The sequence below is a fragment of the Rhinatrema bivittatum genome, chromosome 4, assembly GCF_901001135.1.
Source record: "Rhinatrema bivittatum chromosome 4, aRhiBiv1.1, whole genome shotgun sequence".
Taxonomy (NCBI): domain Eukaryota; kingdom Metazoa; phylum Chordata; class Amphibia; order Gymnophiona; family Rhinatrematidae; genus Rhinatrema; species Rhinatrema bivittatum.
In genome coordinates this window covers 353,981,076-354,006,170 of record NC_042618.1, presented here as the reverse complement: position 1 = coordinate 354,006,170, position 25,095 = coordinate 353,981,076, and the positions used below count along the sequence as shown (strand labels likewise).

Sequence of the window (25,095 nt, the reverse complement as noted above, 5' to 3'; positions counted from 1 at the left end):
GTTACAGGGAAAGACAGAGCAGAGAGCCGAGCTTTGTTCCTTCCCCCTTGCCTATGTTGGGATAGGGAGAGGAGATGGGGCACAGCCTTTAGTTCCCAGTGGCTTCACAGTCACTGAGAACTGAGCAGTGTCCTGCTGCAATGCCCTCTGGGTCCCTCCCCCTCCCTCACTGAGTACTGGGCCAAGACCTGAGAGGGGGCTACAGCAAATCAGCCGAGGGATACCGGAACAGAGGAGGGGAAGAGATAGTCATAGGGTGAGGAAAGTGGACAGACAGAGGGGGACACAGAAAAAGGGGGGGGGGGGGAAGGAAGATAGGCATATGGGGAGCAAGGGAGGAAAGAGACACGGGGTATGGAAGGAAGGTCACAGGGAAGGGAAAAGGCACAATGGGAACATGAGGAAAGGAGGTTGACCAAGGGGAGAAGGGAAGGAGGAGACGGGGGGACAAAGGAAGAAAGAAGATAGAGACAGAGGAAGGCTCTGGGGAGGAGAGGGAGTCAGGAGAGCATGGGAAGGGAGGCAACTAGAGCCAGGAGGGTAGCACAAGAGAAGAGTGCACAGAGGAGGGGAATGGCATATTGTACCCAGGTAAAATTCCCTTCCCTTTCCCTTTCCCTCCCCTAAACCTCAAAACTGAACAAACCCTCCAAGGAGGATGTGGAGTCATTAGCTATCTGATGTGTTTGGCAGCCCCCCACATTTAGTATGCACCACTGTTTTGCTACTAATAATATAGTATAGAACACTGTCAGCCCCTAATAAACATGTCCAACCAGGCTGTGAAAACGAAAGACTACAACAGTAATCCAAACTCTTCATCTGCCCCGAACTTGAATTGAACTGGGCATGAGGTGGTTCTGTACCTTCTGTTAACTTAATAAATAGTGTAATGTATGAACATCAGGGTCTCAAAAGTTCAACTGGCCTCAATGGTGTCCGTGGTGGGTAATTTCTTTACATATTCCATCACCTCTGAAACAGACTCAAAGGTCTGGGAAGATCCAGCGTGCCATATTTTTAACTTCGCAGGGTAGATCAGGGCGAATCGGAATTTTGGACACTAAGGGCCTCATTTTCCAATATCGCATTGGTAACGCATTAAGGGGTGTTTCCCATGCAAATGAGGCTTTTTTCGTGCAGGGGGAAAACGTCACGTGCTGCGATGTTTTCGCCATTCGCGAATACATTAGCACAATTCGCGATGTTTTCCCGGTGCGCGATAAAACACCCAAAGAATCATCGCAGTGCACAATATGTTGTCTGTATCCAAGAGAGGGTTATCGCAGCTCACAATGTTTCCAGACAGCCTGTTGAGAGAGAGAGAGAGAGAGAGAAACTCGGGGTGGGGATTAGGTATGAGCGTAGGGGGTTGGGGGCCACTTTCACATTCAACATGAGACGTACGGAAAGAACAGTGGTCTCTAGTGAAGATTTGCTGGCCGTCGGAGTGAGGACACTCACTCCAAGAAAAGGTTTGGGCAATGTTCTCTCAACCTAGCTTGTTGTTGCCCAGGTAGAGTGCCATCCAGGTAGAGTGTCCATTCCGGGCCCCCGGAACACCCCCCCGGGTTGGGTCTCGGCGCGCCAGCAGCCCGCTGGCGCGCATGGATTTACATCTCCCTCCGGGAGGCGTAAATCCATGGATAAAGATAGGGGGGGTTTAGATAGGGCTGGGGGGGTGGGTTTGGTAGAGGAAGGGAGGGGAAGGTGAGGGGAGGGCGAAAGAGAGTTCCTTCCGAGGCCGCTCCGATTTCGGAGCGGCCTCGGAGGGAATGGAGGCAGGCTGCGCGGCTCGGCGCGCGCCGGCTGCCCAAAATCGGCAGCCTTGCGCGCGCCGATCCAGGATTTTAGAAGATACGCGCGGCTACGCGCGTATCTTATAAAATCCAGCATACTGTTGTTTGCGCCTGCTGCGCAAACAAAAGTACGCGATCCCGCAGTTTTTAAAAATCTACCCCACTGTGAATAATCAGATTCATCATGCAAGACCTTATCTAGCACTATTCTTTCATCTAAGAATAAAGTGCACTGCACAGATTTGACCTTTCCCTCACATTGTTCAGATTTTCCTCCTTCCTTGCTAATGATCTTGGCCTGCCAAAAACCTTGATCTTCTACATCCTCACAATTATTAGGACGGTGGTCTACATTTGAAAAAACGTTATTTGCTGACCTAATTATTTTTGCTGATTTTACCCAAATGAAAGGTGCTGATTCCAAATATGAAGTAAAAAAAATATGCAATATGTCAAATTTTTTCACAAATGAGAAATGTTTGATTAAAGATTATAAAGTTGAATATCAAGGGTAATAAGAAGTTCTGAAGAAGCGATAGCACGTAATATATTTGTTTCCTGCAAAAAACGAGTCCACGAAATCTTCATTGTCGGAGTCTTTGGAAAAATTGGAATGACAGAATTCATCGTCGTCGTAACTTTCCAAAGTACTTAAGTTAGGTACAGGGACTTCGTTGCAGTGAGCAACCGGTCTTATAGCTGAGGGGAGATTTGGGTACTGGATGGAAGATTTTGTCTTTCTATTCTTGCCTGTAATAATTACCATGCAGAAGTAGCAATCATCAACATGGTTTTGGGGCTCTCGCCACACCATTGGAACTCCGAAGCTGAGACTTTTTCTCTGATCTTTAGTCCACTGTCTCAGGTTTTCAACACATGTCCTGCACACTTTTATGTGGTGCCCAAGGTTTGTCCTGGTCACCCAGTTTAACCCTGAAATATGCATGATAAGCTTTTCATACAAAGTCAGATATATTTGTCCTTTGTTTGGGTGTTGTAAAACAACCACAAGGTAACAGAATACATCCGGATCATTCCGGCACTGTCCACGAACTATTCGAGTGTTGGATGACATATTCAACAAAAACAGATTTAACAGAGTTAAATTTGCTGCGACTTCTAAGCCTCTTGAACGACTGAATGCTGCCGTCTGTTTTCACGTTGCTTATATAGCCATAAAATGCCGACGTCAGCAGTTTAAAACTGTTTAATAAGCAGTCTTCCTATTGGTTATACCAATTGCATATTCAACATTTCTTTTTGCATATTCAGCATGTCTTTCTGCGCATTATCTTTTTGTGTATTCAGCATATCTAAATAATAATGTTACGTTCTTGCTATAAGAGTTTATGAGTTGACAGCATTTTGCGGAAAAACCGGACGTGACTGGAGGAAACAGATGTGATTTTTGGATTCAGCACACTAAAATACATAAAGATCACATGTAGTCTGCAAAATTCTCAAAAATTCACTTTTTTTTTTCCTCTAGAAACTGGCAGACTGCTCTTTCTGTTAGTACTATCCATGCCTCGTAGAGACCTTCCACCAGTGCCAATACTCTTGCTTCTACCACCATATTTAAACATTTGCCAGCCACTGCCAGTACTTGTAGTAGTATCACCACGTTTTCTTCCAGAGAGAAATGGCATGATGATTGAATTTTACTTCCTTTAGAGATCACCACATACACTTTGCACAGAGAATCTAAGGTCAATGCTTAAGTTGGCTGCACGCACACACGCACACATAGTTAGTGAAAGTGGTCAGGTGGCACTCACTATGACCACCAGTGAGTCACTGAATGACCAGTACTTTACTGTCTGTCTGCCTGCTTGGTTTGCCTGTCAGCCAGACACTGCCAAAGCCGCAAGTGCAACACTAATATTGTCAAAATGTGACAACACTCACTAACGTGACATGTGTGTGTTTTTGATACTCTACAAGAGCACTTGAGTTGCTGCTCTAGTCCTCTCACTGCTCTTAAAATGTTTTATTAAATTTGAAAATTTGGCACTGATGTTAGTGGTCCAGTTGCCTCAGACCAGTGGCAACTGGACAGATTGCAGAGCCCAGGCCCAGGCCCCAGGACAGAGGATAATAACAAGCACACACCTTAGATAGATAGCTGGCAGTGCTATAGTAGTAGGAATAGACTACTAGTGTTATTTATTTAAATATATTACTAGTTTATAGGGTCATTGATCAAAATGCATTATCGCCATAATGCATGCGATAATCGTGTTACTGTACGGCATGAATGCAAATTTTTTGAAGAGGCAGAATTGGGGATGGGTTTGGGCGTGATTAATTAAAATAAGGGGCAAAATCAAACTGTGCAATAGCATAATGCATGCTATTGCACGGTTTTAACGCCAGAAATAAATACACCTTTTTTCCTGCCATTAAGCTGTGTGATATGCCTGAAACAGCCATAACACAATTTACATTAAAGATTGGAAATTGCATTTCAGCCATTTCTGGGCTTGGGGAAGGGAAGAGGGAAAGGAGAGGAGTGGAGTAGAGTAGAGAGAGAGAGAGAGCCTCTGGGAAGGCCTTCACAGTATTCAACTATTTATATCATTTTTATAGGAGGGCCAGCTAATAGCTTGAGGTGAGGTGTTGGTTGTGGTTTAGACTTTTACATACAGAGTGAGACGTATGAACAGCACAGTACACCTCGGTGAAGATTTGATGTGATTTGGAGTGAGGAAAGTCTCACAAAGTTGAGATTTCAACTATTTTCTCACCCTAGCTTGATAGTACCCTGGTAGCGAGCCCATCAAGCTAGGGCAAGAGAACATTGTAGAAATCTCAACTTTGTGAGACTTTCCTCACTCCGAATCACATCAAATCTTCACCGAGGTGTACTGTGCTGTTCGTACATCTCACTCTGCATGTAAAAGCCTAAACCACCACCAACACCTCACCTCAACCTTTTAGGAATACTGTGTGCTGGCCGCAGTGCACCGCTCAACATGTGATTGGACGCGTGTCCATAATCTCCGATGCAAAACGGGGATTAACATGTCCAATCGTCCGTGTAGGTAATAGTGCTTGTTACATGTAAATACATGTTGATGAGGTTATTATCTATTCCTTCCAATGCAAAAAGAAAAGTGCGCCCGACACGCACATTTTTACTCACCAAAATTAACGCTTGTCCTGAGCAGGCATTCATTTTAGAGGAGCTTTTTTTGGCAGCTGCAATGACAGGAGTTGGATGGCACCTTATAGACTAATCAATTTATTAAAGCATGAGTTTTCGAGGATAGTTCATTTCGTCAGATGCATTGTGGGTTGGTTATTGGGGTAAACAACACAAATTTTGCGTTAAAGAGAAAAGAACGGGGGTGGGGGGAGGACAGCACAGCAATATTTTGCACAGGGCAGCAAAAATGCTAGCACCAGCCCTGGGAGAAAGGACCAGTGAGTGGTGGGAGAGAAATAGTAATAGAAGTTACAGGCAAGGAGGGAGCGAGGGATAGATATGGAAAATGGAGAAATTACTTACCTGATAATTTCATTTTCCTTAGTGTACACAGATGGACTCAGGACCAATGGGTATTGTGCTTTTCTGCTAGCAGATAAGAGACGGAGTCAGATTTCAAGCTGATGTCATCCTGGGTACATATATACCCTGCACTGACCTCACTTCCTCAGTATCTCTCCGTCTCCTAGCAGATGCGGACACTATACCACAAACTAGAATAGTGTTAACAATTACAGCAAGAAGAAAGAAAATTACTTTTAAGAAGATCAAGCCCTGCTCTCCTGCGGTGATACCTAAGGGTCCCTCCCCCAGTTGAGAATTCCTGAGGAGATTTCCGATATCCCTCAGAGGTGAGCCTTGGTCCGGTAGCCGGTTCCCGGCGTGGACTTAGCCCCCAGGGTGGCGGAAAGACAGCGGGTACAGAATCGAGCACGGCAGTGAAGGTATTTCCCTCTCCCCCCACAGCTGGAGACCGCCCGGCACGCGGCCGGTAAGCACCGAGACCAGGTAAGGTGGAAATCTTTACATTCAGGTCTCCGGTCTCCAGAGCTCGGATTGCCGTACCGAAAGTTTTCTTCTGGCGAGGTTTAAAGGGGCACCGATCGGGTTGAGCAGCTCTGCTTGGGCTAGGCCCCGATCCGGGCAAGGGTCCACATACGTGGAGACCCTCCGGGGAGCCATCGTGCGAGCAGGATCGTCGGCGCCATATTCCCTCCTCGACCGGCGGTGCGCGTGGGGCAGGCCGGGCGGTCGATGCGCCTAACTTGCGTGCACCTAATACAGACGTGCGCATAGCTGTCCCAACAGTTGTACCTCCAAGCAGCAGTGATATGGCTTCATAGTGTTTCATGGAGGGTATGGAGTAATCTGCACTGAGCAGCAGTTACAACTCTAAAAGGGGACACGGTGGCATATGTACATTAGGGATGTGAATTGGGCTTCGGACGATTGAAAATATCGGACGATATTTTCAAAATCGTCAGAAATCGGGGGCTCCCCCAAAACGATAGGAAAACCCCACGATATTTATCGTGGGGGTTCTCTTATCGTTTGGGGGAGGGCGGGAAAAACGACACAGAAAAATAACCCCTAAACCCACCCCGACCCTTTAAAACTAATCCCTTAGCTTCTCCCACCCTCCCGACCCCCCCCAAAACCTTTTTACGGGTACCTGGTGGTCCAGTGGGGGTCCCTGGAGCGACCTCCCGCTCCCGGGCCGTCGGCTGCCACTAATCAAAATGTCGCCGATGGCCCTTTGCCCTTACCATGTGACAGGGTATCCGTGCCATTGGCCGGACCCTGTCACATGGTAGGAGCACTGGATGGCCCGCGCCATCTTGTGCTCCTACCTTGTGACAGGGGGCTGACCAATGGCACCGGTAGCCCCTGTGACATAGTAAGGGCAAAGGGCCATCGATGCCATTTTGATTACTGGCAGCCGATGGCCCAAGTGCAGGAGATCGCTCCAGGGACCCCCACTGGACCACCAGGTACCTGTAAAAAGTTTTTTGGGAGGTCGGGAGGGTGGGGGAAGCTAAGGGATTAGTTTTAAAGGGTCGGGTGGGTTTTTTGTTTATCGGCTCGGGCGCAGCCGATAAACAAAACCGCGATCGGGCCCGATGAAAAAAAACCCACATGTGGATCGGAACCGGAATCCGAACCGATTCCGGTTCTGATTCACATCTCTAATGTACATACAATCAGTACTAGGCAGACTAGATGGGCCGTTTTGATCTTTATTTATCGTCATTTACTATGTTACTACTGTACAATCTTAGAAGGCCTGCCTTGGACTGTCTGTACCTTTTCACTGTCAAGCTAAGAAAAGTTTTGCAGGCATCATAGAATTAGCCAGAAACTGTATGTGTGCTATGAACTGTAATGACCTTTGATATGCTGAAATTAGAGCTGATATTACACTGATCATAACTAATTTAAACCATAACTTGTTTACTTTTAGAATTTTGATTGGTTAAGTACTGAGTTTTGCTTATATGGTAATATATCATATATGGCTTCTGATAATGCCCAGACGGTTGTAGCAGCCAATTACTGAACAATGAACTACTGATTACTAATGAATAACTGAAAAGATATAATGCAATAGTTAAATCACAAGCGGATTGTGATACATTACAGGAGGACCTTGCAAGATTGGAAGATTGGGCATTCAAATGGCAGATGAAATTTAATGCGGACAAGTCCACGGTGTTGCATATAGGGAAAAATAACCCTTGCTGTAGTTATAGTTACACGATGTTAGGTTCCATATTAGGAGCTACTACTCAGGAAAAAGATCTAGGCATCATAGTGGATAATACTTCAAAATTGTCAGCTCAGTGTGCTGCAGCAGTCAAAAAAGCAAACAGAATTTAGGAATTATTAGGAAGGGAATGGTTAATAAAACGGAAAATGCCATAATCCTCTGTATCGCTCCATGGTGAGACCGCACCTTGAATACTGTGTACAATTCTGGTCGCCACATCTCAAAAAAGATATAGTTGTGATGGAGAAGATACAGAGAAGTGCAACCAAAATGATAAAGGGGATGGAACAGCTCCCTTATGAGGAAAGACTGAAGAGGTTAGGGCTGTTCAGCTTGGAGAAGAGACGGCTGAGGGGGGATATGATAGAGGTCTTTAAGATCATGAGAGGACTTGAACGAGTAGATGTGAATCAGTTATTTACACTTTCAGATAATAGAATGACTAGGGGACATTCCATGAAGTTAGCAAGTAGCACATTTAAGACTAATCAGATAAAATTCTTTTTCACTCAATGCACAATTAAGCTCTGGAATTTGTTGCCAGAGGTTGTGGTTAGTGCAGTTAGTGTAGCTGGGTTCAAAAAGGTTTGGATAAGTCCATTAATGGCTATTAATCAAGTTTACTTAGGGAATATCCACTGCTATTAATTGCATCAGTAGCATGGGATCTTCTTGGTGTTTGGGTAATTGCCAGGTTCTTGTGGCCTGGTTTGGCCTGTCGGAAACAGGATGCTGGGCTTGATGGACCCTTGGTCTGACCCAGCATGGCAATTTCTTATGTTCTTATGTACTTCCTGAAAATTTCAGAACGGCTACTGCTTTTCTCATTACTAAATGAAAGATAAATATTACAGAAACTAAGTGTAGTTATTGCTGAAGACACTCAGACAGGGGACCGGCTAAGGGCCACAGTGATCCCCAAGTCTGAAAGCTGACACTGAATTGAGACAATCACATAATTCTATATAAACCATCGCATGGCTTTCAGCTATTTCAGTCACCCATATGTTAGTGATAATTTCAATTAAAAATGTATGACTATGTATCCTCATAAACACATTTAATAAATTATCCTCTTTCCCCTATCATAAAGTCCTAATATTTTATAGTTTCACTTGATAAAATGTAAAAGATATAGAAAATACAAATAGGCAAATAGGCAAAAGACACATGGAATAAATTAAGAAAGTGAATTGAATGATGAAAAACAGGTGAAGAAAGAAAAGGCTCAGTACACTTAAGAAGGCAAAAGTAGCAGTATATTGCTGGTGGCCTGCTTCTTTCCGTGCTGGGATTTAGTTGGGGCTGGCGGTTGGCACCGATCGGGTCGCCTTGGTGCGGTTCCGCCATCAAGTTGATCCCGTTCCCGGCACTGCCGCGGTCGCCCTGAAAGAAATCTCCAACTTGACATCTGAGATCAGTCTTCACGCGGACGCTCGTCTTCTCGGGCAAGGGGAGATGCCTTTATGGACGCGCAGTGGTATAAAAGACCTTTTTCTTGGGTTTTGTGGAGGGGGGGATTATCAGATATTTTGGCCCTCACGAAAGTTGGCAACTCCGGCCTCTTCCTCCGCGGGAGTCTCCCCGGCTGCACTTCCTCGCTCCTCCCCAGCCCAGCCCGTGCTGGTAGGGGCTGCCAGTGCCTTTACGCCGCCTCCGCCCTCCCCGGCTCTGACCTAAGCAAGAGAAAACGAAACAAGGCAGCGCCGCGATCGCTTTCGTTTCCGGGCCCCCGCAGCAATCAGCCGCCACCATGGCCGAAGCGAGGATGTCCCTGGGCGAGCTGGCCGAGGAACTGACCTGCCCCATCTGCCTGGCCACCTTTGACACGCCGGTCACCATCCAGTGCGGCCACAACTTCTGCCGCCTGTGCCTCGAGCTGACCTGGGCTGCGGCCTCGTCCTACAGCTGCCCCCAGTGCCGGCTGAACTTCCCCACCAAGCCCGAGCTGAGGAAGAACACGGTGCTGGCCACGGTGGTGGAGCAGTTCCTGCAGTCGCAGGAACAACAGCAGCAGCAGCAGGAGGAGGAGGAGGACGACGACGACGAGGAGCCGGAGTCGCAGGAGGAAGAAGAGAAGGGTCGGCAGGGGCTCTCCGGGGATGCGGTGGTTTGCGATCACTGCCTGCGGGCGACCGCCGTCCGCACCTGCTTCACCTGCATGGTCTCCTTCTGCCAGGAGCACCTGGAGCCCCACCTGGAGAGCCTGGCCTTCCGCGACCACCAGCTACGCCCGCCGCTGGCCAACCTGCAGCAGAGGAAGTGCCCCGAGCATGGCAAGCTGCTGGAGTACTTCTGCTGGGAGCACGGCCAGTGCATCTGCTGCATCTGCGTGGTCCTGCACAAGACCTGCAAAACTAGCCCTCTGCAGGAAGCCAAAACCAAGAAACAGGTTGGTGCTCCCATGCTGGATCCCGGCTCTTCCAAAGTTCGCTCATAGCCCGCCGTAGAAATGGGCATTCGTTTTTGCCAAAATAGACAATTTCAACGAAATTGTCTAATTCGGCATGGTTCAGGGGGCAACGAACCCGTAAAGATTTTTTTCCAAAATTTCGGAAAAATTTGTATTTCGGTTTAGCGTGCACTAACTTAAAAACATTAGCGCGCACTAATTAGAAAATCGGGGGACCACAAAAAAAACCCAAACCGCGGGAAAAACGAAGTTTCTCGTGGTTCCCTGAAAACGAAGCCCGAAACAAGACTACAAACCAATGAACATCCAAGTCATGGGGAGGATGTGTTGGGGGGGGTACTAGAAAGGGGTGTCTTATGTATGGGTTGTGACAGGAGAGTGTGATCCTGGGAAGAAAATGTGCGACAAGCCAAAGGAGATGAATTTAATATTTTTTGCAGTCATAGGCAGGAGTTCTGTCGCAGGACCTTAGGGCTGTCAGTGAAGGAGGGGCAGAGTGCCACCACCCTAAAGCAAGTCTGGGACCCTAGGCAGATACCGATCCCTAAAGCAAGGCCTGAAACTACAAGTAAAATGTAGGCTGCAGAGTCAGGAGAGCACACCCTTCTCTTGGGGACTGATGTAATAAGCTCTACTGAACTATCCATGTGTCTTCTAGGCAGGTTTTTGCATGTTTTTCAGCATTAACCTTACTCTTGTAAGTAATAAAGGTTTTAGTAATGAAAAAACCTGTGCAAAAAACACACGGTTGGTTTAGCCAGGCCCATGCAAATGACATGTAAACAAAGCTATTGGCTATTATTGGGCAATGCAGAGAGTCGTGCTTGTTAGCAGTTGCTTTTTTGTGTAGTTTTTTTTTAGTGCTGGGGTTAGGGCAGGAGCAGAGGCGTAGCGAGGGTGTCTGGCACTCAAAGGTCAATGCATTTGTGTTACCTTCCCGATACCCCTCCCAAATCCTCCTTGTAGAAAGGCTTAAGGGCAAGAGAGCTACACTAATAGAAACCTCAGAAAAGAAACGAACTGACAGACTTGTGAATAGTCTATGGAGCAAAAGCTTCCCTGTCTGCAGACAGCCTGCCCACATTGCCTCTTCCCTCTGTGGTACTGCAAGCAAACAAAAACATTCTCTGATAAAGAATAAGACCAAGAGTCAAGGACTGTGATGTAAAATTTATAAATTCTTCCAAAATTTCCAATTTTTCCACTTCTGACCATTAGGAGAAAGAAAAAGGAAAAACCATTCCAAATTTTTTCTTGACCTGTACACATCACTGCAGCCTCCTCACCAAATACATAATAATTGACAACAAATTAGAAAGCGAAACATGGAGACAAAAAGTGAACTGGAAACCCTAAAAAGCCAGAATCCACCAGAGAAATAATACATAAATATTCAGATGCACATTTCCCAAAAAATGGCACAGAGAAAATCAAATTCTCCCAATTCCCATTTCAGAGAAACAGAAGCAATACAAGTCTCGCTCTTCTACCCTCCCAGGCCCAAGCAGTCATGCTTCCCAGCCTTTCTCCCTTCCCAGACCTCCCAACCAGACTCATATGCAGTGCAATAATGCAAAAACACAAAAACCAGAAAGAGTACCATTCCGCATAAAACAAAATCAAGAAATACAAATCCATCATAATAGTAAAAATTTCCTAGCATGTAGCAGATAGACTCAGGACCAATGTATATAGTGTACTCCTGATAGCAGTTGGAGACAGATCAGATTTCAATCTGACGTCAGCCCTAGTACATCTGATATTTCACTTCAATGCAAAGCCAGCATAGCTCTCTGCTTCAACGGCAGGGAGGAAGTTTGACACTTCACGCATATCCAGCATAGTCCTCTGCTTCAACGGCAGGGGAGCAAGACTGATACTTCACTTTCAATACATAGCCAGCATGGCTCTCTGCTTCAATGACAGGGGAGAATGAAGAAAGGTTGATCTATATTCAGGCAACAATCAACAAGGACTGAATTACACAGTCTGAATAAACCGATAAGCATGGGTGTAGCTTGCTTATTGCGGTGGTTAATACCCCTAACTAAATTAAGCTATTTCACTTAGATGCAGTTCCAACGCTCTCTACATTAATGGTGGGGGTGGAAGGGAAATAGAATAAAAAAAGGTTACTAAGAGCCAAGAGAAACAAATAAGTATGTGAGGGGGAAAAAAAAGTGCGAAAGCTTGCTGGGCAGACTGGATGGGCCATTTGGTCTTCTTCTGCTGTCATTTCTATGTTTCTATATACCCCTGCAGGAAGTGCAGCTCTTCAGTATTTTCCGTCTCCATAGCAGTTCGGGACTCTATGCACGCTTGCATAGCATTAGAGTAATTTAGCAAAGAAAACCAAAACAAGAAGAAATTTTACCTCTACAGACGAGCCCCGCTCTCCTACAGTGACACCCATTGGGTCCCTCCCCCAGTTGAGAATTCCCGAGGTGATTTCCGCGATCCCTCGGAGGTAAGCCTCGGTCCGGCGGTCAACCCTCGGCTGGGACCTAGCCCCCGACATCGGGTGAGGCTGAGAGGCAGCGGGTGCAACTTCGAGCGCAGTGGTGAAGGTATTTTCCCTCTCCCCCCGCAGCCGGAGACCGCCCGGAACGAGACCGGGAAGTGCCGAGACAAGGTAAAGTAGAAATCTATTTAAAAGTCTCCGGTCTCCGAAGCTCGAGGAGTCTCACAGGTTGCCACTGGGTTGATCTGCCCTAGCAGGGCTAGACCCCAGTCAGATCCGAGGGTCCTCCCACATGGAGACCCTCCGAGGTGGTCGCCAAATTATCCGCGTGGTCACCGTCACCATCTTGATCTGTTCGCCGTCCTGTCCGCCGCCCCGATCCGTGCGCACAGAGGCGAGCCGTGCGCACAAATATCTTGTGCGCACAACGTCGCGCGCCCAAGTACCTTGCACACAAGCGATGCGCATAGCCACGCACTTACGGTGCCAGGTGCATAACTTCGATCTGTGCACACAACAGCGCGCACATATCCCTAAGCGCGTACCAATCCTACGCGTACAACTTCGACGCACCGGAGCGCATAACTAAGCCACCCGGGCCCTGTATTTTACGCGCACAAGCCATGGCACCACCGGAAAAGAAGATCAAGGCTCAGGGCCTTTGCCCAGCATGCCACATTAGAGCTGCACAGCATGAGGAGGCCACGGCCCTGTGTATACAGTGCGAGGAGGCCCTGGGGGATCCAGCCCATGGCCCTCCCCAGCCAGTACCGGGTTCCAGCTTCTCGAACAGTACGCCAGACCTAGCATCCCTCAGCAGGACCCTCCCTCAAACGGGGCTCCCCAGGGACACAGCGCCTCTTAATTTAGACCCAGTAGCTATCTCCTGGGTGGAATTCTTCAAAGGCCTGCATACTTTCGTCCACATGCAACTGGGGCCTCCGATAATACGGCCACAACCTCCACCAGAGGACCTCAACATCCCAGGACCCTCTATGCCCAGGGAAGTGATTCCACTGCCCAGAAGCCCCACCTTCGGGGACACGGACAACTCAGATGAGGAATTAGAACCCCTGGAAGAAGGGGAACTCCCCCGGGGACAGAGCACCACCGAACCATGAGGTGCTTCTTCACCAAGGACGAGCTTCCAGGCCTGGTCACACACAGCTTGAAAGAGCTCGCTTTCCCAGGCACAAGTGCCTCAGGGGAACCTAAAACGAATCCCCTCCTAGATGGACTCCGTCAGACCTCCCGTCATTTCCCACTATTACAAGCCGTCCAGCAGCTAAATGACCTGGAATGGGATGCCCCGGAGACTACATTCAAAGGGGGGGGGGGGCGTGCTCTGGCAGCCATGTACCCTCTGGACCCAGCTGTCAAAGATCTCCTGGCATGTCCGAAAGTGGATGCCATGGTCTGCGCGGTCTCGAAGCACACTACTATCCCAGTTGAGGGAGGTGCAGCTCTCAAGGATGCTCAAGACAGATGTCTGGAATCCATCCTCAAACAGTCTTTTGACATCTCCGCTATGTCTCTACAGATCGCGGCCTGTTGTGCCATGGTGACATGCGCCTGCTTATCACAGACCAGGAACAACACTCCTGGGGAAGCCCTGGAACCAGCAGTATCATTCGTCACAGATGCCGCTTCTGATCTGGTGCGCACCGCAGCTAGAGGAGTGTCATCAGCTGTAGCAGCCAGAAGACAACTCTGGCTCCAAAGCTGGTCGGCCGATGCATCTTCCAAAATGAGATTCACAAGGATGCCCTTCAAGGGAACCCTCCTGTTCGGAAGCGAACTAGAGAAGCTAGCCAAGAAATGGGGCGAATCCCCACTGCTGCGGCTACCGGAGGACAGGAATAAGAGAAACCAGCGACCCTTCCCCCGAACTTCCATGGGCAGAGGATCACAGCACTTCAGCCCATCAGAAGCACATATCAAGTGGCTCGCCCCACAGGCAGGAGCCAGTCCTTTCGGAACAAGCACAACGAAAGGGGAGCCGGCTCGGGCCGAGGCCCCAGCCGCACCCCACAATGAAAATCAGCTGATCCGTCCAAACGAAGAAGCCATAGGGGGCAGACTTGCCCTATTCTACCAAAGATGGGTCAAGATAACTTCAGACAAGTGGGTCCTAGCCATCATTCGAGAGGGATATTACCTGGATTTCCACCACCTCCCTCCGGACCAGTTTGTGGAATCCCCCTGCCACGACCCTTCCAAGAGGATGGCAGTGGAAGCTACACTGACCAGATTGCTAGCCTTAGAGGCTATAACATCGGTGCCCGCACAACAAATAAATACTGGACATTATTCCATCTATTTTATCGTTTCCAAGCAAGGAGGAACATTCTGGCCCATCCTGGACCTCAAGTTGGTCAACCGCCACCTGAAAATTCCTCGCTTCCGCATGGAAACCCTACGCTCGGTAATAAGGGCGATACAACCGGGAGAGTTCCTTACATCCCTGGATCTGTCGGAAGCCTACCTACACATTCCGATCCATCAAGAGCATCAGCGTTTTCTACGCTTCACGATCCTGGACCGTCACTACCAGTTCCAGGCATTACCATTCGGGTTAGCCACAGCACCCTGGACGTTCACCAAGATCACGGTGGTAGTGGCAGCAACACTGAGGAAGGAAGGAATCCTTGTACACCCTTATCTAGACGATTGGCTGATCAGGGCGAAATCCCCAGAGGAAAGTCACCAGGCGACCAACAGAGTCAAAATTCTACTGGAGAGCCTCGGGTGGGTGGTCAACACAAACAAGAGCTGTCTGCAGCCCTCCCAATCTCTAGAATACTTGGGAGTCTGGTTCGACACCAAACAAGACAAGGTCATCCTGACACAGACAAGGAGATCAAAACTGATGACCCAGTTGCAAACCCTGTTGAAGAAGCTTCATCCCACGGCATGGGACTATGTCCAAGTCCTCGGCCTCATGGCATCCACACTGGAAGTAGTGCCATGGGCAAGAGCTCACATGAGAACCCTATAGTGCTCACTACTATCACGATGGAATCCGCTGTCCCAGAACTACACCGTATGTCTTCAGCTCCCGGACAAAATTCGGAGCCAACTACGATGGTGGCTACAAGAAGGCCATCTGAGCCGGGTTGGTGAGACTATCCTCACCAACCTGGATCCTGCTCACCACGGACGCCAGCCTACGAGGATGGGGAGCACACTGCCAGGAGCTAACCGCCCAGGGGCAATGGAACAAAGAAGAGTCGGGATGGAACATCAGTCGCATAGAAGCCCGGGCAGTCAGACTAGCCTGCCTACGGTTCAGTCACAGTCTCCGAGACAAATCAGTCAGAGTAATGTTGGACAACGCCACAACAGTGGCCTACATCAACCGTCAGGGAGGAACCAGAAGCCAACAGGTGTCTCTGGAAATAGACCCCCTAATGTCATGGGCGGAAGCGAACCTTCAAGAGATCTTGGCCGTCCACATCGCAGGGAAAGACAACGTTGCTGCGATGTACCTCAGCAGAGAAAGTCTAGACCCAGGAGAATGGAGGCTGTCGATCACAGCATTCCAATTGATAGTAAACCATTGGGTACACCAACCATGGACCTCCTGGCAAACCGGTGCAACGCCCAAGTGCGCAGCTTCTTCAGCCACAGGCGGGAACCTCAGTCCCAGGGAATCGATGCCCTAGTATTTTATTTATTTTTATTTATTTCTTTTGTATACCGACATTCGATCGAGATATCACATCGGTTTCCAGATAACAGGTTGAATAGGGCGAGAACTGCCCTATTTTTACATTGTAACAAGATAACAATTAAATTAATTTAAACAATAATTTAAACAATTATTAATTAAATTATTAAACAATAATTTAAACAAAAAATAGTACAGACCTGGCCATAGGAAACTCTATTATACGCTTTCCCACCGTGGCTCCTATTGGGTGCAATCATCCACAAGATAGAACACCACAAGGGACCAGTACTTCTAGTGGCCCCAGACTGGCCAAGAAGACCGTGATACGCAGACATGCGAAGGCTGCTGACAGGGAGCCCCCTCCCGCTACCGCCACACAGGGACCTGCTCCACCAAGGGCCGATCCTCCACGAGGATCCAGCTTGATTTTCTCTTACGGCCTGGCCATTGAGAGGACTCGCCTGAGGAAGAGCGGATACTCGGGGGCAGTAATTTACACCCTGCTCCGAGCACGCAAGTTCTCCACATCCCTAACATACATAAGGATTTGGAGAGTATTCGAAGCCTGGTGTGAGGACCGCGACATCATTCCACGCTCAGTGCGATTTTGAAATTCCTGCAGAACGGACTACAGAAGGGATTGTCTCTCAACTCCATCAAGGACAGGTGGCCGCATTGTCATGCTACGGAACCAAGTGTGAGAGCGGCAGCCTAGCCTCTCACCCGGATGTCTCCCGCTTTCTGAAAGGAGTCAAGCAGATCCGACCACCCCTAAAGTGGCTGGTGCCTCTTTGGAACCTCAACCTGGTCCTAGATTTCTTAGCAGGAGCCTCCTTCAGACCTCTTTGCGGCCTGCCTCTCCAACTATTAACACTGAAGACAGCCTTCCTGGTGGCAGTCTGTTCGGCCCGTCGTATCTCCGAGCTACAAGCACTGTCCTGCCTGGAGCCGTTCCTCAGACTCACCCCGGGAACCATCCAGTTACGCACGGTCCCGTCCATCCTCCCCAAAGTGGTTTCTCACTTCCATCTCAACCAAACCATCTCCTTACCATCGCCAGATGAGCATAAGAATTCAGAAGAGTCTCGCAGTCTACGCCACCTCAACATCGGCAGACTCCTAGTCTGATACCTGGAAAGGTCGGAATCTGTACGAAAGACGGACCATCTATTCATCCTTCACAGTGGGAAGAAGCAAGGGGAAGCGTCCTCGCGAGCAACCATTGCCCGCTGGATCAAAGAAGTCATCAAGGCGGCCTACGTATAAGCAGGCAAGCCACCGCCTTTACAAGTCAAGGCCCATTCCACTAGAGCCCAGGCAGTGTCCTGGGAGGAAACCAAGATGCTGTCACCCGCCGAGATCTGTCGGGCGGTGAAATGGTCCTCCATCCACACTTTCTCCAGGTTTTACCACCTGGATGTTCAGGCTCGAGAGGACACAGCATTTGCAAGGGCAGTTCTAAGTGGATCACAGGCAGCCTCCCACCCGGTTTGGGAGTAGCTTTTATACATCCCATTGGTCCTGAGTCCATCTGCTACATGCTAGGAAATGGAGAAATTACTTACCTGATAATTTCGTTTTCCTTAGTGTAGACAGATGGACTCTGCATCCCACCCACGGCTGCCGTTATTCATGGAATTCTCGGGTGACATCCCGAGAGCGAGTGATTCACGGGTAAGCCATGCTTTCCTCCAACTAGGACACCAGTCCTACCGGGTGTCGACGTTTCTTGGTTGAGGGCACTGGCAGTCTCCAGCTATAACCAATTCAGCGTGTTCAAATTAATCAAGTTATTCAAGTTATCCAGTCATGCATATATCCACAATTGCTTTTCGAGGAGAATACTGAAGAACTGCACTTCCTGCAGGGGCATATGTACTAGGGCTGACGTCAGATTGAAATCCAATCCGTATCCAACTGCTATCAGGAGTACACTATACCCATTGGTCCTGAGTCCACCTGTCTACACTAAGGAAAACGAAATTATCAGGTAAGTAATTTCTCCAATATTTCAAAACAGATGATGACTAGAACATCTAATAAATAAGAATAAAAAAACCCACATAAAACATTTCCCAAAAATCAATTCAATATTTCAGATCAGCAGACATATGAAATAACAATAATTAAAACTACAAAGGATAACAAATGTTCCCCTCTTCATGCCATTGAACCCTTGATTTCCAGTCACCCTGAGATTATCATGGATCATTTGGAGGTGAGGGGCAGGAGAGGAGGAAACAAACATTCTCCTCGCTCGCTTTCATATATATATATATATATATATATATATATATGAGAGCACACACACATGCACCCTTCTACCCTCTCTTTCTCACTCAACCCCTTTTCCCTCACTCTCACCTCCCTTCTCTCCCATTCTCCCACTCACTCACCCCCTCACTCCCTTCCTTTTCTATCACTTACTCCTTCCCTCTCAGTTACTCATAAGAACATAACATAAGATATGCCATACTGCTCAGACCAAGGGTCCATCAAGTCCGGTATCTTGTTTCCAAGACACAAGTACCTGGCAACTACCCAAACATTAAATAGATCCCATGCTTTTAATACTGGCAACAAGCAGTGGCTATTCCCCCCCCTTCACATCCCTCATCCCCTTCCCTTACTCATACCCCTTCCCTTCCTGTCACAACTTGTCATGACTTGCCGATCACCTGGTAGTCCTTATCGACTTCTTCCTCTTGGCCAGGTGTGGGAAGCCCACTGGCAGGTCATCATTTGGCCCAGTGCTAGGCATCTGGTGTCTAGCTCCCTATCTCTCATGTGCACAGGCTCTCACACACACGCACACATAGGATTTCACACAAACGCAAGCTTCCTTTCTGTTATATGCACCTGCTCTCACTCACACACACATGCACAGGCTTTCACACATACCCAAGCTCCCTTTTTGTCATTCGCACAGGCTCTCACTTACACACTTAAGTTCCCACTCTTTCATTTGCACAGGTTCTCACACACGCGCAAGCTCCCTCCCTCTCTCTCTCTCTCATAGGCAGAGGCATTCATACACACACTCACGCAAGCTCCCTGTCTTTCATACATACATGCTTTCAAGAAAATAAACACGTTCCCTCTCTCATATACACATTTTCACACAAACATTCTCTCTCATACAGCCTCTCACACACATACACCCAAGCTTCCTCTCATGTACACATGCTGACACAAAATGCTCCCTCTTACACACACAGTACATACAAGCTCCCTTTCTGAGGGGGAAGGGGGGCTGTCCTGCAGCCTCCTCACTCAGGTCGCCAGCAAGTTAGGGTGAGCCAGTGGCCCCATGGATTCTTCTTCCTTTTGGCAACTGGTGCATTGAGGTGCGCAGCCACAGCCTCTTCTTTATTTCGGCTGCTGGTGGGTTGGGGGTGCCTGCGGCCCAATGGACCTCTTCTTCGGCCACTACGAGATGGGTTCCGCGGCAGCCTCAGTGGGCCTCTCCTTCTTCGCAGCACAATAGCTGCCGGAGGCCCCGTGCACATGGGGCTAAAGATACCCCTGCTGTGCCTCCTTAGGTACATGGCTGACGACAAATGCTTTTCATCCGGGTCTGATTTTACAGCAGGACCCGGAGATTTCAGATACGCGCTGGAAAAAATAATACAAAAAAGGCCCCAGGCATCCCCTACAGACTGGTGCCTGAGAGCTTTGGCCTCTCCCCCCCTGCTATGCCACTGTACAGGAGTAAAATGTAAAGCACGTCTGGTAGTATTTTACTCCATTGCTGGCATTTGTGTGGCTGTGTGAAAGGAGCTTCTCTGGTGTAATCATGGATTGCATGCGCTTTTTTCTGATGCTTTGGTAGATTTTGCGGGTCAGCCGAAGAATAACAGTGGCAGAGAGAGGAAACAGGTAGAGAGAAAACAGTTTCTTGCTGAAGAAGAGAGGAGGGCCCAAGAGGAGCAGGCTGTCCTGGCTCAAGCTGCTCACAGAAGGGCATGGGCGCCAGAAGAAACAGCAGGAGTACAACCACATCTCCACTCACTCCAGTGATGAGCAATGACATAGCAGGGTTCAGGGACTGAAACTGATGGTCCGACATGGCAAGGTTTAGGGATTGTCATTAGCGGTCTGGCGTGGCAGCAGACTGCGGGATAGTCATTGCTGGTCTGGCATGGCAGATGCCATTGGTGGTCTGGCATGGGACCGGGATGGGCCCAGATGGAGTCCACAATGGTGCAGCGTAGGGTTAGGTCCAGAAAAGGTTTTGATGGGAGTCAGCATGGTGGGAATTTACCTCAAGGATCAGCGCAGTGGAAACTTGCCTTGAGGATACAGCTTGTGACCCTGGCCACCACCTCTTCCTCTGCGTGGGAGGCTGCTGCGCTCTGTAGTTTCATAGGAAGGGGATGTACTTGCCTCCTGGTGGAACTTGAGCCCAGTCAGTGTGCGAGTGATATTCTGCAAAGTGGAGTCAAGGCCATGTAAGGCAACAGCAATGTTATCAGATGAAGCGCGAATGCGATCTGACATTACACTGGCTGCAGATGTGCTCTCCCTCACTGACATTCTGGCCTCTATATGCATCCAGGGCTTTTCCTTTCGCATGCCCTCCATCTCTCCATGTATGCCAGCAATGGAGCAAAATGTCAACCAGACATGTGCTTCAACTTTTACTCCTGCCCAGTGGCATAGCGAGAGGAGGGGCAGGGGGAGACAAAACCCCCAGGTGCCGGGCAGTAGGTGGCACCTCCATGTATAGCCCTCCATCCGGCTGTCACACTGGAGTCTATGAGTTCTTGCCTCATGATCAGTTCCATCGCCAGCTGATCCGCCATGACATCCATGGAGGAGGGTGGTGCTTGTATCAGTGAAACAATGCCATCATCCGCAGACCCATGACTGGTCACATTGTTACCTGGAGACCTACTGCCCACAAAGGTGCCAGTTGTGACTGATACAGCTGAGATTTCAGGCAAGGATGCATCTGGCCATGTGAGGTAGAGTTCGACCCACTGACAATCTTCTGCTGGTGGCTTGCTAAACAACTGCGGACTTTTTAGTTCTTTGGCTCCCATTGGTGCATCCTGGACCTAGCTCTCTTCGACCATAACAGGCCCCTGTGCGACAGGGACCTCTGCAGCAGGCGGCGTCTCCATGTCCATCTTCTGTTGACTACCTCCTTCCACATAATCTAAATTCATGCCCCCAGTATGGACACCTGTCACATAGTCCCCACTGCAAAGTCACCCAGACCGGTTTTTCTGTTGGGATCAGCTGCATCTCACGTGGCGTGCCCCTCAGTGTCAGCTTGTCTTTGACAGCCAATTTGCTGTCCTGCCAACGGTGCTTGAGCTGCTCCACTGTTCTGCTGGCCACCGACAGGCTGCTGACATCTTTCACAGTGCTCTCCCAGATCTTCCTCACCCTATTGGTGGATGTCTTCTGATTAAATAGTGCAGTGTGCTTTTCGAAAACCTACTGCACCAGAAGGTCCTTCTCCTCTTCCAAGAAGTGCACATCCTACTGCTGCCGCTTCTTCTCCTCTTTTCCGCCTGTTTGTTGCTATCAGATGAGTGGTGTTGATCTCTACCATCTTGGAAACTAGTCCCATTACCAGCTCCCATCCCCTTCCCCTTCCCTCTGTTCTGGCATCTCTACCTACCTTCTTTTCCTTCTCTCTACCCTCCAGCTGTACCCTCAACCTTCCGCACACCCTTCTCCTCCCGCCCCATCTCCCCTCCCTGGCTATGCTCAACCGACTCACTCATCACACTCCTCCTATTCAATCTGTCATCACTTGTCCACCTGTCACACTCATCCTCTCCTATACTCAAAACCACTCTGCCATGCTCTGTTCAATTAACAACCACGAACACCCAGTCCACACTTTCAGGGACCTAAACAAGCAGAGAAAAAGACAGACAATTACAGACCAACAACCAGATTCACTCACTCAAATAACACAGAAGACAAAAGGAAAGGAATATTACATGGGAAAAACAAACAGCACAAAAGACACCACCCAGCAATTACAAAAGAGTTCCAAACACCGGCTCCAACCAACTCCTAACAACATGCACACATAGAAACATAGAAATGACGGCAGAAGAAGACCAAATGGCCCATCCAGTCTGCCCAGCAAGCTTCACACTTTTTTTTTTCTCTCATACTTATGTTTCTCTTGGCTCTTAGTAACCTTTTGGTTCTATTTCCCTTCCACCCTCACCATTAATGTAGAGAGCAGTGTTGGAACTGCATCTAAGTGAAATATCTAGCTTAATTAGTTAGGGGTAGTAACCGCCGCAATAAGCAAGCTACACCCATGCTTATTTGTTTACCCTAGAAGGACCTGCCTTTTATTCCTTTGCAAGGAGGAGTGTCTCAGAAAATGTGATGGACATCTATGCATACCAATCTCATTTCAGTTCAGCCCATGTCATTTTAAATAGCCAATAAGGAACTTTGCAGCATTCTTTTCATTAGCACCGATTTCTTGCGCCTGTTTTGACCATGGGTTTCTGCACTAGAGCTTTAACGTGTGTTTTGGCTAGATTGGATTTTTAGCGCAGGTCTCATTTGCATACCATTATGTTATTACAGCCGGCTGGGCCACCTGTTGTTTTGGTTTTTTTTTTGTATTCTCTCTTTATTGGTTTCAAAATGTCGATACAGTAATACTCAAAAACAATCAAGCAAAACGAAACCAAGCCATTTTAACATGAACATTAAGGTTCCCCCACCCCAGATGCAACCAGATAGATTCTCATGTATTCGCTAACACTACCAGAGGAGCTATGGCAAGAAGCTTGGGAAGGTAGCTAAAGTGGAGAGTCGGTGTTTCTTATCACATCAATTTAGACGATATCAAACCAGAAATAGTTATAAGGAGACACTGGGTTTTCCCCACGAGGTAGGGAGTCCAAATGGAATGATCCTTCTGCATTTTGTTCCATTTAACTGCTGAAAGTTTACTCACTGTGCAAACTTTGTCCAGTCGGGTGAAGATTTTACTGGCAGTCGGTGCTGATTGATGTCTCCAACAGGTAGCAATCTCTAGTCTAGCAGCAACGCAAATTTGCTGGATCAACATGTTCTGCTCTAGAGACAGTCCTGGTACAGGTATGAGTAACAAGGCTGTTCTCACTTGTAATACAAAACGGGCGTGCAATAAACCAACAATGAAAGTCTCAATTAATTTCCACGTCTCTTGAATAGTGGCGCATTCCCACCAGATATGCATAAATGTCCCAACTTTATCACACCCCCTCCAGCAAAGATCACTTGTATTGGGGTACATTTTGTGAAGCTGCTCAAGTGTGTAAGACTAGAGGAATATCATAACAATTTTCTATTAATAAAGTTGAGATGGATACCTTACGAGCCCGCAATATAATATCATCCCATTCTTTTACAGAGTAGTTTATCTCCAGATCACGCTCCCATGACAGTATATGCTTAGGTTTCTCCTGTTCTCTAACATTGACTAGTTTATATATCTTTGAGATGACACCTTTAAATTTACCCCCCGGGGAGCAAAACCCTTCAAATAGGGACTTTCCCGGCCTTAATTGGGAGTGGGCTTTTATATGAAGGAGGAAGGATCATAATTGTTGAAATGCGCAAAACTCAGTAGAGGGGATCTCATACCTTGAACATTTCTGCTCAAATGAGAGCATGCTATCTGTCCCATTCTATGTATACCCTTCACCTTCCAAATTTTGAAGGCTGAGAGCGGTATGGTATACAAAAAGTATTGTGGAATAGGTGTGATCATAGAAAGTAATCTCGGGACCCATTGCTTCCACACATTTAAAGTTAGATGTGTCGTGAGGAATAGTTTTAAGCTCATGCTCCATGATTTAGTGGGCTGCCATAAGTATGCATCCAGAGGCATAGGTGCTGCTCGTGTTTGCTCAAGCATAACCCATAGTTTTGGTGAGCTGGTATTATGCCAGTCAATTGCTTGATGAAGCTGGGCAGCAGCATAATACCACTTGATGTTAGGGAATCCAAGTCCCCCATTAGGTTTCGAAGCGTACATCACACGCCTCCGAATCCTAGGAAGGTGTTGCTTCCAAATGAAGCTGAAAATTCTTCTCTGTCATCTTTTAAGCAAATTAGTAGGCACTTGGACCGGCAATGTCTGGAAAAGATAGAGTAAGCGTGGTAGGACATTCATTTTGATCAAGGCCACACCTCCCAGCCAAGAGGGAGACAGGCGCTCCCATTTCTCTAAGTCTCGCCAAATATTCCGCACCAGGGGTGGTAGTTCAACTCATATAAGGCATCAGGGTGTTGTCCCACATATTTAATTTTATGTTTGGCCCATAAATGGATGGTGGGATTGCAGGAAATGTGTAGTCTCTATCTCACATGAGATATTTAAGATTTCAGATTTTTCCCAGTTGACTTTGAAGCCAGACGCCTTGCTAAAATTTCCTAGTTGATTTTCAGTCGTGGTTAGGGACAGGTGGGGATCACTGCCAGTAAAAATAATATTATCAGCGAATAATGATAATTTAAGCATCTGATTACCTACTTTTATTCCCACAACATTTGGATCCGTTCTGATTTTTATGGCGAGTGGTTCTAAAAATAGGGCAAACAGGAGAGGGGACAGTGGGCATCCCTGTCGAGTGCCTCTACCTACTTGAAACATTTTAGAGTATCCCCATTCACACAGACACATGCAACAGGATTTTCATAGAGTTTATCAATCCACAATCAGAAGTTGGGACCAAATCCCATGCGTTGCAAAACTGCAAATAAAAAAGGCCAGTGGACCAAATCGAAGGCTTTTTCAGCATCAGTGGATAGGAACAGGGCAGGGATATGTTCTTCGTGTACCATCCACATAATATTCACAAGCTTTCTAACATTATCTCCTGCCATCCGTCCTGGGATAAACCCCACTTGATCTTGATAAATAATGTGAGATATATGATTGTTAAGCCTAATGACCAGTATTTTTAGATCGACATTGATTAATGAGATGGGCCTGTAAGACCCACAAAGCGTAGGGT

General features: G+C 47.9%; 1 protein-coding gene across 2 annotated transcripts in view; it reads left to right on the top strand.

Moving 5' to 3' along the window:
• The first annotated feature begins 8,816 nt into the window (after positions 1–8,816).
• LOC115090966 (E3 ubiquitin/ISG15 ligase TRIM25-like) overlaps positions 8,817–25,095 on the top strand; it is a 97,874-nt gene continuing 81,595 nt past the window's right edge. For both annotated transcript variants that reach the window (XM_029600695.1, XM_029600694.1), the window contains exon 1: positions 8,817–9,947. In XM_029600695.1, the coding sequence (XP_029456555.1) occupies positions 9,309–9,947 (639 nt within the window). In that variant the 5' untranslated portion in view covers positions 8,817–9,308. The remainder of the gene's footprint in view (positions 9,948–25,095) is intronic.